Source organism: Microtus ochrogaster, chromosome 7 (assembly GCF_000317375.1).
Source record: "Microtus ochrogaster isolate Prairie Vole_2 chromosome 7, MicOch1.0, whole genome shotgun sequence".
Lineage (NCBI taxonomy): Eukaryota > Metazoa > Chordata > Mammalia > Rodentia > Cricetidae > Microtus > Microtus ochrogaster.
In genome coordinates, this window is record NC_022014.1 from 26,420,258 (window position 1) to 26,436,855 (window position 16,598).

The following is a 16,598-nucleotide window of genomic DNA, read 5'->3' on the forward strand; positions in this document are numbered from 1 at the left end:
TGAGTACCATGGCTGAGGTTACAGGTATATGCTGAAGGTTACAGGCATGAGTACCATGGCTGAGGTTACAGGTATATGCTGAAGGTTACAGGCATACACCACCAGAGCTGACTCTGTTTGCTTGGATTTTGTTTGAAGCAAAGTCAGTGGCTGAAGACCGGATTTGCCCCCTGCCTCTGGGAACCACAAGTGTGTGTAACTAGGTTTCCAGCTCCAGAAGCGCAGTGTGTTGGTGCCCGTCTAGGCTCCCCCACACCTCTGTGCAGTGAGGGAAACAAAGGCTCAGAGGTGGGTGTGGGGACCTCCCCAAGGTCTCCCAGCAGGTCTCCCTTTGACAGTGCCACTCCTTGAGCCCAGAAGGCTAAGCTCCCACTACCTCAAGAGTCTCTGTAATTATGGGATTAGAAGGCAGGCTCTCTCCACTGGCCCCCTGCCCCTCAAAGCCGCAAACAGAGTGATGGATTTGATGGCATGGAGCCTGTTTCCAGGTGTGTCTGAGGAAACCTGGCACCCTAGGCAGCTTGTTCCTCCTGAAAGGCCCCATTGTGGCTGCAGCCTCCCTCGAATGGGCTCTATTTTGGGTCCAGGATCCACCCTAGGCCAGCTGGAAGAAGGAAAAGGTATATTTCAGCATGTTCTGTGGGTGTGGAGAGGGTAGGAGCGATCCCACACAGGAGAGTTTGCCCTCTGACAGTGGTGTCCAGCCTGTATGGAGGAAGGAGGACTCAGGCAGGCTAAGTACACTAAGAGGCAAGGCCTCTGGCCCAGGTAGAGGTTCACTGACTACAGGACACCACGGGGAGGGCAGGTGCACTGGGCCAGGCTTTCATGTGGTCCAGAATCTGGGCTGACAGGCCCTGCCAAGATGGAATGCAGGGCTGTGTCTGCCTGAGCCTCACCCGAGTCCTACCCACCAGTGACTTCCTGCTTCCCACTACTGCGGGTGCTCAAACTTTGTCCTAAGCCTAGAAGGAGACCCACCCTGACCTCAAGGGCCTCCCAGTTTGGGTACCAAGGGCCAAAAGCAGCAGCCACAGGCAGCCGGGTTGGGTGGAGAGATCACAAGAGCCGCTTAGTCTCTCTGTTCTATTCTTTCGCTGGATCAGGTTGTTCTCCTGCCCCACCCCGTGTGGTGGCACATTCCAGCCTCTTGTTGGTACTCACAAGGTTTATCTGCCAGGCATTGTTTGTAGGGCTTCTGCCTCCTGGGTTCCTGCAGCTCTTTCTAGCCCATCCTGACTGTTCCTAGGTATCTGCTAGGGTCACCTCTGCTCAGGGTCACCATCTGATTCCTCCTACCAGCCTTTAAAGGCATGGTAGCCATTGGAGGGCCCTGGGAGTTCTTTTTGGTCAAAGGCCTTCCCAAACTCACCATATAAAAGCCACACACAGAGGAGAGGGCCTCTCTGTAAAGTGGCCTGGGTATCCTGATCTGTGACATGGGTGTGATGATGACCTTATCAAATTATTGGACCTGAGAGGGGTAATGCAGTGGTGACCCCTGGCATACAGCAGGTGTCCTTTCTGGTGGTGGTTTTCATTTCTCTGCCTTGGAGATGTCAAGCCATTGAGTTCCCAAGCCTGTGCTGCTTCAGACGTAACCCGTGACTCCAGGAATGACTAATTCCACCCTGGCAATCAGCTTCCTGATGCTGGGAGAAGTGAGCCTTTCCTCCTCTTTCTTCAGTTGCTTCATTAAGCTTTTCTTGAGTGAAGGGAATGAGGATTGTCTTAATCCTCTGGCACGAGGTAGCACGATTCAGAAAGCTGGGTAAGACGGGACCAGCAGCAGAGGACACTGGGAGCAAGGCGGGGTAGGCACTGGATGGGAGCCTGAAGTCTTGTGTTTCAGGTTGGCTTTGCCCTGGGCCAGCTATGGCCTAAGAAGAGCCTTGACCTTACGTAGGAATTACCTTTGTCTACACAATGGCTGTGCTAATGCTAGCTCGGGGTGGGGGTTTCTCGGGAAGGTGCTTGGGAGAAGCCGGTCTAGAGGTGCCCAACGCCTCACTGGTGAACGAAATCCTCAGCAGAAAAAAAAAGAGTAGGCAAGCTGAGACCTTGGCCTTTTTGTCCTGAGTCTACAGATTGGAAGTGGTCTAGTAGCCCTGTTGCCTCCTCCTTTTGGGTTCCATGGGTGACCCCCAAGGGCTGGGTCTTGGTGGTCATGAGCCAAGGTTATCAGACTTGTAGCCTGGTGCTCACCTTGAGGGTCTCAGGGGCAGTCTGTCTATCCATCCTGGGGGCTGCTCTTCCAGACCTCTCCCACCCATTTGTCTCCACATGCCTTCTTCCGAGGAGCCTCAGTTTCCCCTCTGCACAGTTGAGGAGAGACTTGGAAGGGGTGGGAGCCTGAGGTGGGGCCACAGTCTCATCCAAGACATTCTCTGTCTGCAGGTGTTTCTGGCTCTCGGGGAGCTCCTTCTGTCTTGCAACTGGGCAGTGGTTGCTGATATCCTGCTGGTAGGTATGGGCTGCACATTGGTCCTGGCACTTTCGAGTAGCCTGGGCATTGGGAAGGATGTCAGAGGCCGTGGGGCAGGGGTTGAGGCCTCTTCACAGTTTCCATAGACAAAGTACCCCCTTTCGGATGCTCTCAGCTGTTTCCTCTGTCCTCCATATTCTGCACATGAGCATGGGCACTCAGAGAGGGTAAGGTGCCTGGACCAAGGTCACACATTGTCAAGACTCTGAGCTAGGACTGGAGCAGGCTTCCTTTCTTTCATCATCGTGCTATATCTCAGCAAGTGGGCTCCTTGGCCTGTACTCTAGGGTCAGAGAGAGGGACCCTTGACTTAGAGCACTGGCCGCTGAACCCTGCTGGCCTCAGCTCATCCCACCTCATGGATCACTCGAAGGGCTAGGGTAAGACCTACCACATGTGCTGTTCCCACCACATGGCTTTGGTGTCCTGAGTCCATCCAGCCTGGTCCTTCCTCAGCTACACCGTCTTCAACCTCCCTGCCTCCTTTGAGGGGGCACAAGGGCTTTGAACATTGTGAGAGTTTGAACCTGGTTGCTAGCACGGCTCCTAGGTCTATGAACACAATGCCCTCCTGCTGCCTTCTGGCAGACTAGCACAGTCTCGTGCTGGCCACAGGATTCTGGGTGGTCAAACATAGGTAGAAAGCTGTCTGGTGAAAGGTGTCTTGCTTCTGCCACTGCTAGCTGTGTGACTTTAGGCAGGTTGCTTTGTATCTCTGAGCTTCAGTTTCCCCATATGAAAATGGGGATGGAATGGTAGTACCATTGTTGTGAGCGTGGAGGGAGATGACTCATAGAAAGTTTAGCTCAGTGTCCGGCACAGGGATTGATGGGGAGGATTTTCACTGTGACCCTGAGATTTCCACGGTTCTTCCATCTCCCAAAAATGTCTTGGAGTCCTAGAATCTGGGTTTGGAAGGACTATGGGGGTGTATGTCATTTAATCAGACAAGGCCTGCTTGAACACTATGTTGGCAGAATGTTGCTGCCTGCTGTAGTCCAGGCTCAACCAATTTTTGACTCTAGTGAGTGTATCAGCCGTAAAGCTAGCCTGTCTTCCCTGCTCCTCCCTCTGCACGGAGACCTGGGCTCAGACTCAGCCACAGGCTTGGCAAATGGCCCTGGGCCTCAGTTTCCTTGCCTATAAAACGGCCTAATCATTAACTGTTAGTGGGGTCAATGAGACAGCCTAAGGGAACACCCATCCTCCACATAGCTCTTTCTCTCTCAGGTGGTTCAAACAGTGCTGAAAATGCCCCCCACAGCTTCCTCCACCTGCCCCCCACTGTGATCTCTTTTCACCACGACAGCCCCAAAGATATGTGAAGGCTACAGGGCATCTCTATGTCTGTGTCTGCGGGATCATTAACCTGGCAACATTGGGCACTTGGCAGTGCTAAAGAGGAGTGTGTCATGGCTGTGGAGGAGGTGGATGGTGGCTCTGGGGGCCGGCTAGAGTCTGGACTGTGGGGGAGCTGGCCAACCACATGCATTCCAGCCTATAAATTCTAGGAGCCCTTCATGGCTTGGAGGCTTCTGCTCTAGCCAGCTCCATGCTGCCTTCCCTGCCTCTCTCCTGCCCTAAACCCAGCAGCCAGCAATGATCTTTCTGTACTAGATAAGAAGTTGGGGTAGGAGTCCAGCCTTTTCAGCTCCTGTGTTTCTATCTCCCTGGCAGAAAAACAGGACAGGGCTCAGGAGGACATCGTCTCAGCACCTATAAGGGGCTCTCTTGCAGTAGAGGGGTGCAGGTTTATAAGAGCACTGTCTTAGGGTTTTCACTGCTATGAAGAGACACCATGACCATGGCAACTCTCATAAATAAAACATTTAATTGGAGGTGCTTGCTTACAGTTTCAGAGGTTCAGTCCATTATCAGCATGATGGGGAGCATGGCAGCATACAGGCAATACAACAAACATGGTACTGAAGCTCAGAGTCCTACATCTTGGAGACAGCAGGAAGTTGACTGGGCAGTGTCCTGAGCATAAGAAACCTCAAAGCCCACTCCCACAGTGACACACTTCATCCAATAAGGCCACACCCACTCCAACAAAGCCACACCTTCTGCTAGTGCCACTCCCTGTGAGATCATGGGCTTTAATTCCATCCAAACTACCACAAGCACTATATGCAGACATGGCAGAAAATGGCAGAAAGCCAAGTGGCAAGGGACAGGAAGGTAACAAATGTGGAGACTGAGGTCCCTTGGAGGAAGCAGGGCAGGGGAAAGACTTATATAGGGACAGGTTGTGGGGGAAATAGAGGATGGGGCTCTTGCTCCTAAGTGGGAAGGTGAGCTTCTCTTTTGGGTGCTCTGAGAGTATTGTAGTGGGAGATAGTCAGATGGACGGTTCTCAGTAGAGAGAGAACAAAGAGGGTCTAACAGGAGAACAGGGTAGAGAGACTGTGAGTTCCTGGGGGGCTGGAGTCAGAGGATGGGTAAGGGAGGAGAGGATGGACAGGCGAACGCGGTCAGGAGCATTCCAGCGATTCTGTTTTTCAGGCGCATCCCTGCCACTCGCTAGCTGAGAGATCTTGGCCAACTCATGTGACCTCTCTGTGCCTCAACTGTGTAATCTGTGCTCAAATGTATAATAGATGGAGAAGTAGTTCTTATCCATTGTGCCCCAGGCTGTAAGGAAGCAATGAGCTAAAACCTGTACCCTGTGCGTTCCTGAAGAGGTGGCAGCCATCTCCAACAGTCCTGCCTTAGGACACTGCTCTCTCCCCAAGGAGAATCCAGGCTCCTTTTAGATGAGAGGCCCCAAGGGCTGCCTGCTCCAATGGCTCTCACACTCATTCTGCCTGAGACAAGCTTGGAGGAGCTTGTCACTGATCCTGGGCCTCAGCACCTGATCAGGTGCGTGGAGAGTAGGTCTAGGAATTGCATTGCCAGCAGACTTCCCTCAGAAGCCTGACCCAGTCATCTTCAGCACAACTGCTCGTTTGCATAGTCATCTCTTCAGCCTGCATGTTCCTTGCAAATTGCTCATGATCTGTTTGAGTTTACCCAGCCTCAGGGGAGCCCAATCCTACACCCTCCCTATGTATTTTCTCCTGGGTTGGCTATGTCTTAGATGATCTTTTCTCCCAGAAAGACCAAGAAACTGTCTTTCTAAATTTGCTTTAGGAACTTGCAGCTGCCCCACTCAGCCTGGTCCTCAGTGGCTCACCCTTCCTCCCAACCGTGAGGAGAAGGATGCTCGAGAAGTGACTGTGTCACCCTTCACAAGTGTCTGGTCACAGGGCTGAGTTGGGGAGGGCAGAAGGCAGGCTGCCAGGGAATCTGTCCTTAGCGATTGTTCCTCCAGCTTTCTGCCAGGCGGTGGCCGCCTGCACCACTCTTGCCCTGGGCTATAAAGGGAACTGCTTTTCTAAGGGCGAGCCAAAACACAGGTGTTTCTGTCTCCGAAGCTGGTGAACCTGGAATGCTGGAAACCCCAAAGCCACTCATTTTCAAAATTGCTCACCCCCCAGCTTGCCAGAGGCTGCTGGGTGTGGCCTTTAGAGAGCCACGGACATCCAGAAGAAGCAAGGATGTGGGACCAATGTCTCCCTATGCTGAGAAGATAAGGAACCTGTAGGGACCTTACTCCGAGGGTCTGAGCAGCCCCAGCCCCACATGAACCTGTGTGAGGACTTGAGGCCCCTGTTTAGGAAGCTTAGCCAGCTCCCCAGAACTACCAGTGACTAATCACATAATTATGGGGTGAGAAGGAAGTCCTGGGAAGGTACGGAGCTATGGTCAGTTCCTCCTCCAGTGCTGGCAGATCCTGGAGATGGCAAAAGGCCCAGCTTCTCTAACCACCTGGGGAGAAAACCTTGGCCCCAGTGACCTCATACCGTCTGACTGCCCACAGTGACTCCCATCTCAGCCCTGCCCACCCACAAGCCCCTTTCCAGCAGACCTCTTGTGTCTGTCTGCTGGGGTTCTGGAATCCAGAATCGTATTTTGGGTTCCTACCTTCCAAAGTTTCTTTGACCCCTCTCTGTTGCACATTGATTCTCCTGCCCATAGGCAAGACCACTAAGGACACTGTCTTCTTAATTATTTTTGAAACTGTATAGCCCTGGTTAGGCTGGAACTCTGTGTAGACCAGGCTGGCCTCCAGCTCATAGAGATCCACCTACCTGTGCCTTCTGAGTGTTGGAATTAAAGGTGTGAGGTGCCATGGCCTGCTTCTGTGTTTTTAGTCTAACTGGCCACCTTTTAAATGCTGTGTAATGACCATATTAACATGGCTGAAACTGCCAGCTTTCCCCACCCCTAACAGCAGAGGGTCAGGAGACCAGTCCCTGGACAGGACGGCCTGCCATCCAGTCTGAGCCCATTATTTCCTGGCTGGGCTGCTCCGGATAATTTAATTACCTGCTCTGTGAAAGCTTTCCCATCCATAAAATGCAGGAAACAATCATATCATCTTCATCGCTTGTTGGGGCTGATATATATATATATATATATATATATATATATACACACACACACACACACACACACACACACACACACACACACACACATGCAGGAAGCAGTCATTAAATGCTAACTGTTGTTGTTATTATTATTATTTTCAGATAATAGACACTGAGGTCCTGGGGACAAGACTCCAGACCAGCATTCTCCTCTGTGGCTGTCATAGTGTGGAGTATCTCTTAACTGGCAGGATTTCTCCTGAGACCAGGCTTCTAGAATGTTCTATTTCTCTTACTTGGCTAGTAGATTTTTCGCTAGGTCCCCCTAATCCTTGTGTATTGTGGTACTCCAGGGACACAGGAGAAATTAGGGGCTTTGCTATGAATACAGTATGAGAGATAAAGAAATGGCCCAAGAAGGGACCCTTCCCAGTTCTAGGGAGCACACACTCATTTAACTGTGGGGTGTGTGTGTGTGTGTGTGTGTGTGTGTGTGTGTGTGAAGTCAGGCCCTCAAAGCTCAGAAGGCTTCACAGAGGAGGTGAATAAGGGTAAGTCCTAAGTGATAAATAGTGCTCCCCAAGTATGTCTAGTGAGGGAAGGCCTGCCAGGCAGAAGGCATACATATCCAGAGCATTCCGCCAGCAGGACAGATGTTCTTGTGAGCTTCTGAATCTCAGCTGAACGACACTAAGCATAGCTCTCAAGGTGGGTACTATCATTATCCCGTTTAGAGAGGAGACAGGAAAAGCTGAAGTGACTTGCTCGAAGACGCACAGCTAATGGGTAGGGACTGGGAGTGGACCCCAGACTGTCTGACTCCAGAAGTCACATTCTTGACGTCCTTACCTGCTTGCATGGAGCTGTGTGAGCCTCCCTGGCACCACTGCCCCACACTGGTCACACCTGCCTGCACTGATGTCTGGAGCTCCAAGCTAAGATACTGCCCTACCAGTGTGGTCACAGCCAGACAGGCACAGCTCAAGCATAAACTCTGTGTCTCTGTCCAGTGCTATGCTCGTTGCCCCTACTATCCCTGTCCTGAGGAGGCCTCCCAGGGCTCCCAGGGGCCTGAGTCTTGGAAGTCAGTGATCCTTCCCATCCATTCTCTGACCTGTCTGGCCTGCCACTCTCTGGGAATCTGGGAACAGAAGGATGGGGTGAGGGGTGCTCTTTCTTTCCTTGCTTACCTCTGGGGCTCCTGTGTTTTGCAGTCGGTAGTGGTGCCTAGGTGCAGGGGCACGGCAGAGGCGCTCCAGATCACAGTGGCCCACATCCTGGGAGACGCTGGCAGCCCCTACCTCACTGGACTTGTAAGGAGTGTCTAAGTGTGTGTGTGTGTGTGTGTGTGTGGTGGGGGGAGGAACTTGGGGAGGTGCTGTTCATGCTAAGGTCCTGAGGCCACCTGGGGGGGCCTCGCAAACACACCTTTCCTCTTGGCAGATCTCCAGCATCCTGCAGACTGGGCGCCCAAACTCCTACCTGCAGCGCTTCCTCAGTCTGCAACACAGTTTCCTGTGCTGCGCCTTTGCCATCGTGCTGGGCGGTGGCTGCTTCCTCCTGACTGCACTGCACCTGGAAAGAGACCAGGCCCAGGCCAGGCAGTCTGGCAAAGGTACTCCCACTCTTCGTGCCCTTCTGGACTTGGAGCACTGGCAACTACCTATGCTTCTGGACAGCTCATTCCAGATAATTTATTACGTCCCTGCCATGTGCCAGGCAAGGTAGCAGATGCCGGCGAGAGACAGAAGTAGGCCAAATTTGAGTCCTCATGGAGCTAATGCTCTAGTGGCAAGAGACAGGCCAGAAATGGAAAAACTGAGAGAGAAATGTTTGCTGTAAGTGCCGTAGAGACAACGGACAGAAAAAGGGATCGACAAGGACAGGTGGTGGAGTACAGGTGACATTGGAGTGAAAGAGCAAAGAGGAAAAAGGGAAGTGAGCCAGGCAGCTATCCGTTGGGAGGGGCTCCGGGAGGCGAGGGCAGCTAGTGCAAAGGTCCTGTGGTGGGAATGTGCTTGAGGTGCTGAGGACTGACAAGGTGGCCAGGGCAACTGTAGCAGGAGCGATGGGGACAGTGAGGCAGCAAGAGAGGCAGAGCACAGAGGGAATCCTTCAAAGGACTGTGACCTTCACTGAGAGGGAGATCGGGGTCCCTGTGGGGTTTGCAGAGGTGGGGTTCCAAGGGCAACCCCAGGCCTCCCATATTGAGAACAGAATTCAGAGTGCCAGATTGGGGCAGAGAGGTCACAGAACTCTGTACTGTGCTGGGAGGAACTAAGCCCATGGGGTGGCAGTGACACGGGGATTTGGGGTTTCTTATGCAAACAGAGCCTCAAGAATTTGTAATAAATTGTTCCCAGACCTAGTCTCAAAGGTCCCGCCGTGACTGATCATCTTCTGTCTCCCACAGGAACTCTGGACAGCGAGGATGTAGTCAGCAGGAACCCTGAGAGTCAAGGCCTGCTGTCCAGCACCAGCACCCCAGCAGAGCAGTCCTGAGTCCATCTTACAGTGAGCAGGCTTTATCCTACCCACATCCTCCTCATGGCCCCACCCATCTTGGCTATGATTCAGGAACCCCAGCTAAGCTACACTAGCCACTTGTTCAGTCCCTGCTATAGAGCTGCCAGGGCCCAGGAGCTGGCTAAATTGAGTTGTCACTACCCTTCAGGGAGGCTGGGCCCTTATTAAAGCATGACCACTGCAAAGCCCTGGGATTTCAGGGCTTCTTAGATCCATCTTGTTATTTATAGCCTCGTGAAGCCTCTGCGGGAAGAGGGGCGGGCAGTGGGCAGGCCAGGCCAAGGATTCACGGTGGCCTCTACAATAGGGACCCCGAGGAGGTTGCTCAGCTTTGTTGTCTGGGTGTCTCCACCATGAGTACCTCACTCTGACTCAGATTCTCCTGTTTGCAAAGGCTAGGGGGACAGAGGTACCTCTCTGTGAGCATTCAGCCTCTGAACAGGAGGTGGTCTTGGAGTTAGGTTCCCTGTGCCTGCTGGTATGGAGATGTGACCCCACTCAAGCCTGTGCAAATTACAGAGGCAGCTGCCTCTGAGCTACATGTAGAGAAGCTCACATGACTGTTCACACATACTCCTGGAAGTAGCCCTCCTTCTCTCCAGCCTATCTTTGACCCCAGCATCTCCATGGGGAGGGCTGGCTCTGTGGGACCCATGCTTGGCACTGGGTTCTGAGCAGCTGGGCTCAGCGGGCCCTGCAGGAGACCAACAGCTTCCAGGCGGGCAGCAGCGGGGAGGCATGTTCTTTCTGCCTATGACCCCAGCTTCTGTCCCCTCCCCCGGAGCCCAGCCAGGCAATCACTCACTCACTCATTGCCACCTCTGCTGTGCCAGGCTGTGCCTGCCTCCCAGCATCTGTGGGCAGAGCAGTGGCCCAGCATTCAGCACTGCTCCTTGCCCTTACATTCATTCTTATCCTGCCTCTTCAGGCTTCTCCTTGTTCCTAGTTAGCTGTGACAGGCTCCTGGAGCTAGATTCACTAGCTCAGCCTACACATGCTCCCGGGTTTAGCTCTCCTCAGGAGCAGGCATCTCCAGGACAAAAGCTCCCATTCCCTGAGTCAGCATCATCATTGAAGTGAAACAACCACCCCGAAACTCCAAGGAAACGGACTGGTGTGGAGAGCTTGACTATCTGAGAAAGAGGCAACCGCGCTGCTCTCAGTACACACGGTACAGAAGATCAGGGCCACAGCCCGCCCTTCAGCTGCAGAGTCCATAGCTCTGTTTGAGACGCACCAAATGCAGATTTCTAGCTCCCATGTGACTCCCACAGGCTAGTTCCAGGGTCAGAACCCAGCAGCCACGCTGTCTTGAAACTCAGCTTCGCAGACAATGGGCAGAGTCCAGTGGCTGGGGAGGGAGACCAGAAACATCGCTCGTGCTAAGTCTACAAACACTGATGGTTAATCAGTAGGTCCCATCGAGGTGTGGGGCAATAAATCAGACTCCAGTCTGCGCTTGGACCTCGGGAGACATACTTCCTATGACAAAAGGGTCACATGGCTCAGAAACCTTCTAGAGGTGACTTTGGGACTGGTAAGGACAAGAGATGTGGAGGAAAGGAACCCTAGGCAGGGGGAACAGAATTAGGGTAGTGACGATGGAACAGGAAACAGACTGTGAGTCATGGAAGGGTGTAGAGGGGCCAGAGAGGAGGCATGCTCGCCACTGGTGGGAAAAGGTGGCAGGATTGGCTGGGACTAGGGGCCTCAGTGCAGAGCACTGCGTCTCTCATCCCTAGTCTCGGGCGGGGAATGCATCTTCCAGTGCATTCGGAAGCTTGAGTTCCCAGGATGCACTGAGACTCAATGCTCAGCCAGAGATTTACAGGATATTATTTTCTAAATGAGCTTGGGGAGTGCCAGAGTTTGGGGACTGAGGGACCCTGGGAGGACAAAGCCACACCTCATCTACAGTCAAGCTAGGCCCCAGCTTCCCTCAGGTCCTGCCTCTCCCTGTTGGGGACTAGTCCCAGCAGATGAGAACACAGGTGCAAGCCCTTGAGAGGCCCCCAGTGCCTCACTACAAAGGGTAGCCTAGTAAACAGAATACATCTTTATCGCCTGAAGGATGCTGTTGGGTAATCCTGGTTATTGACACTCTGGCCTTGTTTGTTGGGAATGTCAACAGCAGCGAAAATGCTATTCAGCAAGACAAGTCCCCAAGCCCGACCCTGCTCACTTCACGTGTTAATGACTCAGCTTCCAGGAGACATCCTGGCAGGAAGATGTGTCTGCCTATGTCTATGCATGTGCCCGTGTGGCCAGCTTGCTCTCTAGGGAGGTGTCTTCCAGTCTGGAGGATGGACCATGCATTTAGGTTCCTGCACCTCGACCTAGCTTGTTCCCCTGAAACTAGCCATTGGCCTGTCTGTCCCACTCCTAAGTGGGTGACTTCCTGCTGTGTCTGGGTAGTGAGGTAGCTGTGTGTGAGAAAGCTGAGCTCACCAAGGTTCTATCAGAGAGTCCAACAAGAAGCGCCGGTACTTGTTGAAGCCATGATTTACCCCATTGCCAAGAGGATAGGTTTGCACTGGCTCATACAGCATTTGGGTTATGGAACTGCATGTAACTAGGCTGAAGTGATGACCTTGAGGAGGCAAAGGACTCATCAGCAGTGTAGGAAGAGCTCACGGAATTGATAGCAAGGTTGAAGAGCCAGAGATTTTACCTCTTCTTTTAATTTTTCAGAGTGCCAGACACTTTCCCCTACTCTTTTCCAACTTACTCAAGATTTAATGCCCTAGGCATAAAAGTTCAGTTGGGTTAGCTTGGATCCTCTGCCTGTGTCTTGATTCATAGCTCCATTAAGACCAGGAAGCCATGAAAGCTGCTAGGAAGAGGAATGAATTAATTCCGATCATCAAACCAAATGGCCAGGGGCGTGGCTCAGTGACGGTGCTTTCTTAGCTGGCCCCAAGTTTGATTTCCAACACCAAAACAATAAAAATTTTAAAAAAGGCTCCTCCCCTTCCTCAAAAAAGTGACAGCATCTACTGCGATGATTTGGGGCAGGTCACTGGCCTCTCCACAGGGTGGGGAAGAGCCTCCACTCAATGTCCTTCCAGAGACTCTGTTTCTGATGGTCTCAGGCCATGATCAAAGGTGACTGAAACATCTATAATATAGAAAGTGTTTAAAATGTCCAAGTGAGTCATGTATAGCGATGCACACGCCTTTATTCCAGCACTTGGCAGCCAGAGGCAGGTGGAGGTCTAAGTAGAGACAGCTTAGTCTATAGAGTGAGTTCCAGGACAGCCAAGGCTACACAGAGAAACCCTGTCTTGAGAAAAAAAATGTTCAAATGATGGAACAGGAACTTCTGTATGAGCAGGGATTCAGAGGCCATCTGTTCTGAGCAGGAGAGAGGCAGAGATGACATGTTCAGAGTAAAACTCACGTGGCAGGCCCCAAAACGAGGGGTGGGGAGACTCCAGTGAGTCTCCGGTGTGGCAATAGCAGGAGCAGAGTGGGGGTGCCTTCTCCCCAGCTAGAGTGGTGACCTGCAGGAAAGCTTCTCCAAGGATGGAGGGAGGTGTCATTAGGGAGAAAAATGGCTTCTCCACAGGCGGCAGGATTGAAATCTGGCTGGTTTCTGAGTCACCCAGAGCAACAGATATACAATGCAAATCAACACATATTTCCTGCACCTGCTAAATGTCATTTGCTCATTCAATCAACAAACATTCTCTAAGCACCTCCTCTGCAATGGATGGTGAAGATGAATCAGACAGGGCATGAGCCCTTGAGGCTCATGTCTTTTGGGGGTGGAGTGGTGGTGGAATCAAACAAACATAATCAGAATAATGAGTTTGGTGTGATGGAGGAATATACATGTTACAAAATAGCCCTGAGGAGGAAATGATTGGTCACCCAGGTGGGTCATGGAAGGCTTCCATGAGGAAGTCAAGCCTGTACTGGACTTGTGAAGGATAGCTATAGAAGCTAGCCTGGAAGGCCTTGTAGGCAGAGCCCAACTAAAGGGTCAGGGGAGGTGGGGGCGTGAGCATGTGGCGCTCTCCGTGGTTCTGAACCATCGTTCCTTTAGCAGGGTTTTCTGGCGGAGGGCAGATAGGGACTACAAACAAATGAGCTAATTTTTGCCACTTGCCCAGGCTCCAGGAAGTATCTGGGTGTCAATCCTGGGAGTTCCATGTCATCAGAAGGACTTCTAAGATCCTTTACCTTGAGTTAGTGTGCTGAAGATATGTAGGAGGCTCTGAAGTCAGAACGCATGGGTCAGGAAGGGTTGTGAAGCCACAGAGAGATCTATGGAGAGGTTTTGTTCCAGGCAGTGATCAGGTCATGGGTATGGTTTGAAAACTTATTATCAATAACTGTGTGGGAAAGCCTGGAGGTGGAGTTGGGATCAGAGAGTCCAAGTAAGACATCTGAGGGTATATCAGTGGGCAGCGGGGAACATTGAAAGTGAGCCTCAACAGGCTATAGCTAAAAACAAATGGCCTGTAGGGTTTCTCCTTGGTGTCATTGTGGGTCAGGAGTTATGATGCTATGGTAAGAAGCAGGTTTGAGGGAATGATGGTGAGTTCCATTCAGGATATGCTGAGCTTAAGGTGTTTGTGGGATTGCTAGGAGGATGTGTGGGAGATTTGTGTGAAATTAAAACTTGGCCATAGGGACTGTCTAGAGGTGGAGGTCAGGGTATTGTAAACAAATGCATGATTGCTGAGAGCCCATGTGTAAGTGAAGGCTGCTCAAAGAGTGTGCCAAGTGATGAGAAGCTACCACAGCCTGATCCAGGAAAATGCTACCACGTAGGCACAGCAGAAGTGAGAGGGACTGACCTCCATCTGGATCATCAGCCTTGCTGGAGTTCATTGTACGTTCTCGCGGAATGGTCTGTAGAGTCACAGTCATACAAAGTGTTCTGTGGAAATACGGGAGTTCTGGGAGACTCATTGTGTATGCTCATTGTCTTGGTTTGAGTTTCTATTACTGCAATAAAAAAAAATCATGGCCAAAGACAACACTACAGTCCATCATTGAAAGAAGTCAGGGCAGGAATTCAAGGCAGGAACCTGAAGGCAGGAACTCAAGGACCATGGGGGAACAATTCTTACTGGTTTGTTCTTTACGGTTTGGTCAGTTGGCTTTCTAATAGCAACCAGGACCACCTGATCAGGGATGGCACCACTCATAGTGGACTGGGCTCCCCCACATCAGTTATTAATCAAGAAAATGCACCACAGGCTTGCCTGCATACGAACCTAGTGGGGGCAGTTTCTTCCAAAACGACCGGATTCTGTGTTAAGTCACAGCACACCCATAGCAAAGGATCTAAGAGGTTGCTCAACAAGGAAATATCTCCGTTTCCCCCACCACTTCCCAAATACAGTTATCCTCAGAGAAAGCACACTAATGTTCTGTGCCTCACTTGTTTCGGAATTTGTTGAGACAAGCTCTCACTAAGTAGATCACACTGGCCTAGAACTTGTGAGCCTCAGACTCCGTTTCCCAGGTTCTGGGATTACGGGTGTGTGCTCTCTCATGTGTGGTAGTTACAGTCTAGACCTCATGAATGGACACCAGAAGGTCCTGGAGCCATTGCTGAATTCAGATTTACGTCGTGCCCAGAAGAAAAGTCTTGCAGAAGCTGTGGGTAGAGTGTGGGGAACCAGGAAGTACTGACTTAGGAGGTAGTCATACCTTGGATGGATTGCTTCTTTCCTAGTTTCCTCGCCACAGGGATAGAAATGATAATCCACAGGTCTGATGGACATGGTGGCTCATAGCTTTAATCCAGCATTTGGGAGGCAGAAACAGGCAGACCTCTGTGAGTTTGAGGCCAACCTGGTTTACATAGTGAGTACCAGGACAGCCACGACCCCATCTCATACTCCTGCTTCTGCCACAAACAAACAATACCCCGCAGGCCCCCTGACCTATGGTCCTAGGATGCTGCCAGCCAGGAGTTCTCACAAAGTCCTCATCTACTCACAACCACGTAGCCAGAAAGGACACTGTTGTTTCTGTCACCCTGCCCATAGACAGGAACCCTTATCTTATACAGGATTAACCCCAGAAACTGCCTTTAAGTTTGGAGCATCATAGTAGAATAGATGGCTTGCTTGGTGGCAAACAAGTTTTTCCCTCTGCTCTAAATGTGAAGGACTTAAAGTCCACCCTCCTTCCCTGCTCTAGAATTCAACCAGGGGTGGGGAAAAAGGGCAATGAACCAAAGACCAAAACTTGCCTCCCTGGGCAGGGCTATGAAAGGGTGGGAAATGCGGTATGATAGAGTGCAAAGCCATGGTTGAATCTCCTTCACAGGTCCACAGCTCCTCAGCATCCACAGCAGACACTGCCCTTTATCTAGCACCATCCCGCAGTTCTAGGGATCATTGTGGGAGTCCCAGTCTAGCCCCATGGAGCTTCTAGGTCTGTGCTTGTCTGCTAATCACCTGTTATCCCTGGCCACCCAGTGAAATTCTCCCTGACTGACTTTTCGGGCCCGAATTCAGCCAGCAGGAAAGAGGCAGCAGGCAACTCTCCGAATGAAATCTGTTTTCCGAACCTTCCCGTCACAGCCATTCATACTCAACACAGTGAAGCACAATTTAGTCACTTCACAGAACTGAAAAGACACCTTGAAGGCGCCAAGAAACACCAGCTTGGGGATTAACTTTGCTCGCTGAGACAGTGGAGTGTGTGTGTGTGTGTGTGTGTGTGTGCCCGTGCGCCTCATGCTCTGTCATCCATTGGCTATGTCATGACTCACTGTGGCCGACACCTTCACAAGATGTTCCTATTGTGGACGTGGGCTCTGGAGCAGCCTGCAACAGTGTGGAAGCTCCAGCCTAGATGATGATTTCAGAGCCTTGGATAAGTACCAACCAGACCATGACTAGGTGTCTGTTTATGACGGGCCACTTCGGTGACCTGGAATCACAGACAGAAACCACTAGATTTCCAAGGGTCTGAATTAATTCTTATTCATTCTCTCTCTCCCTCACTCTCTCTTTCTCTGCCTTTCTCTATCATTTGAACCAAGTGGTTAGCACATACTAAAAAGAATATGATATGCTGGGTTTTAATTTCTTTCTTTTAAAATATTTATTTAGCCGGGCGGTGGTGGCGCACGCCTTTAATCCCAGCACTCGGGAGGCAGAGGCAGGTGGATCTCTGTGAGTTCGAGACCAGCCTGGTCTACA

General features: G+C 51.5%; 1 protein-coding gene across 1 annotated transcript in view; it reads left to right on the forward strand.

The window, feature by feature from the left end:
• Spns3 (sphingolipid transporter 3 (putative)) overlaps positions 1-9,402 on the forward strand; it is a 53,352-nt gene extending 43,950 nt beyond the window's left edge. The window contains exons 9-12 of the mRNA XM_005349622.3: positions 2,398-2,463; positions 8,115-8,213; positions 8,344-8,515; positions 9,314-9,402. Coding sequence (XP_005349679.1) covers positions 2,398-2,463; positions 8,115-8,213; positions 8,344-8,515; positions 9,314-9,402 — 426 coding nt within the window. The remainder of the gene's footprint in view (positions 1-2,397; positions 2,464-8,114; positions 8,214-8,343; positions 8,516-9,313) is intronic.
• The last annotated feature ends 7,196 nt before the right edge of the window (positions 9,403-16,598 follow it).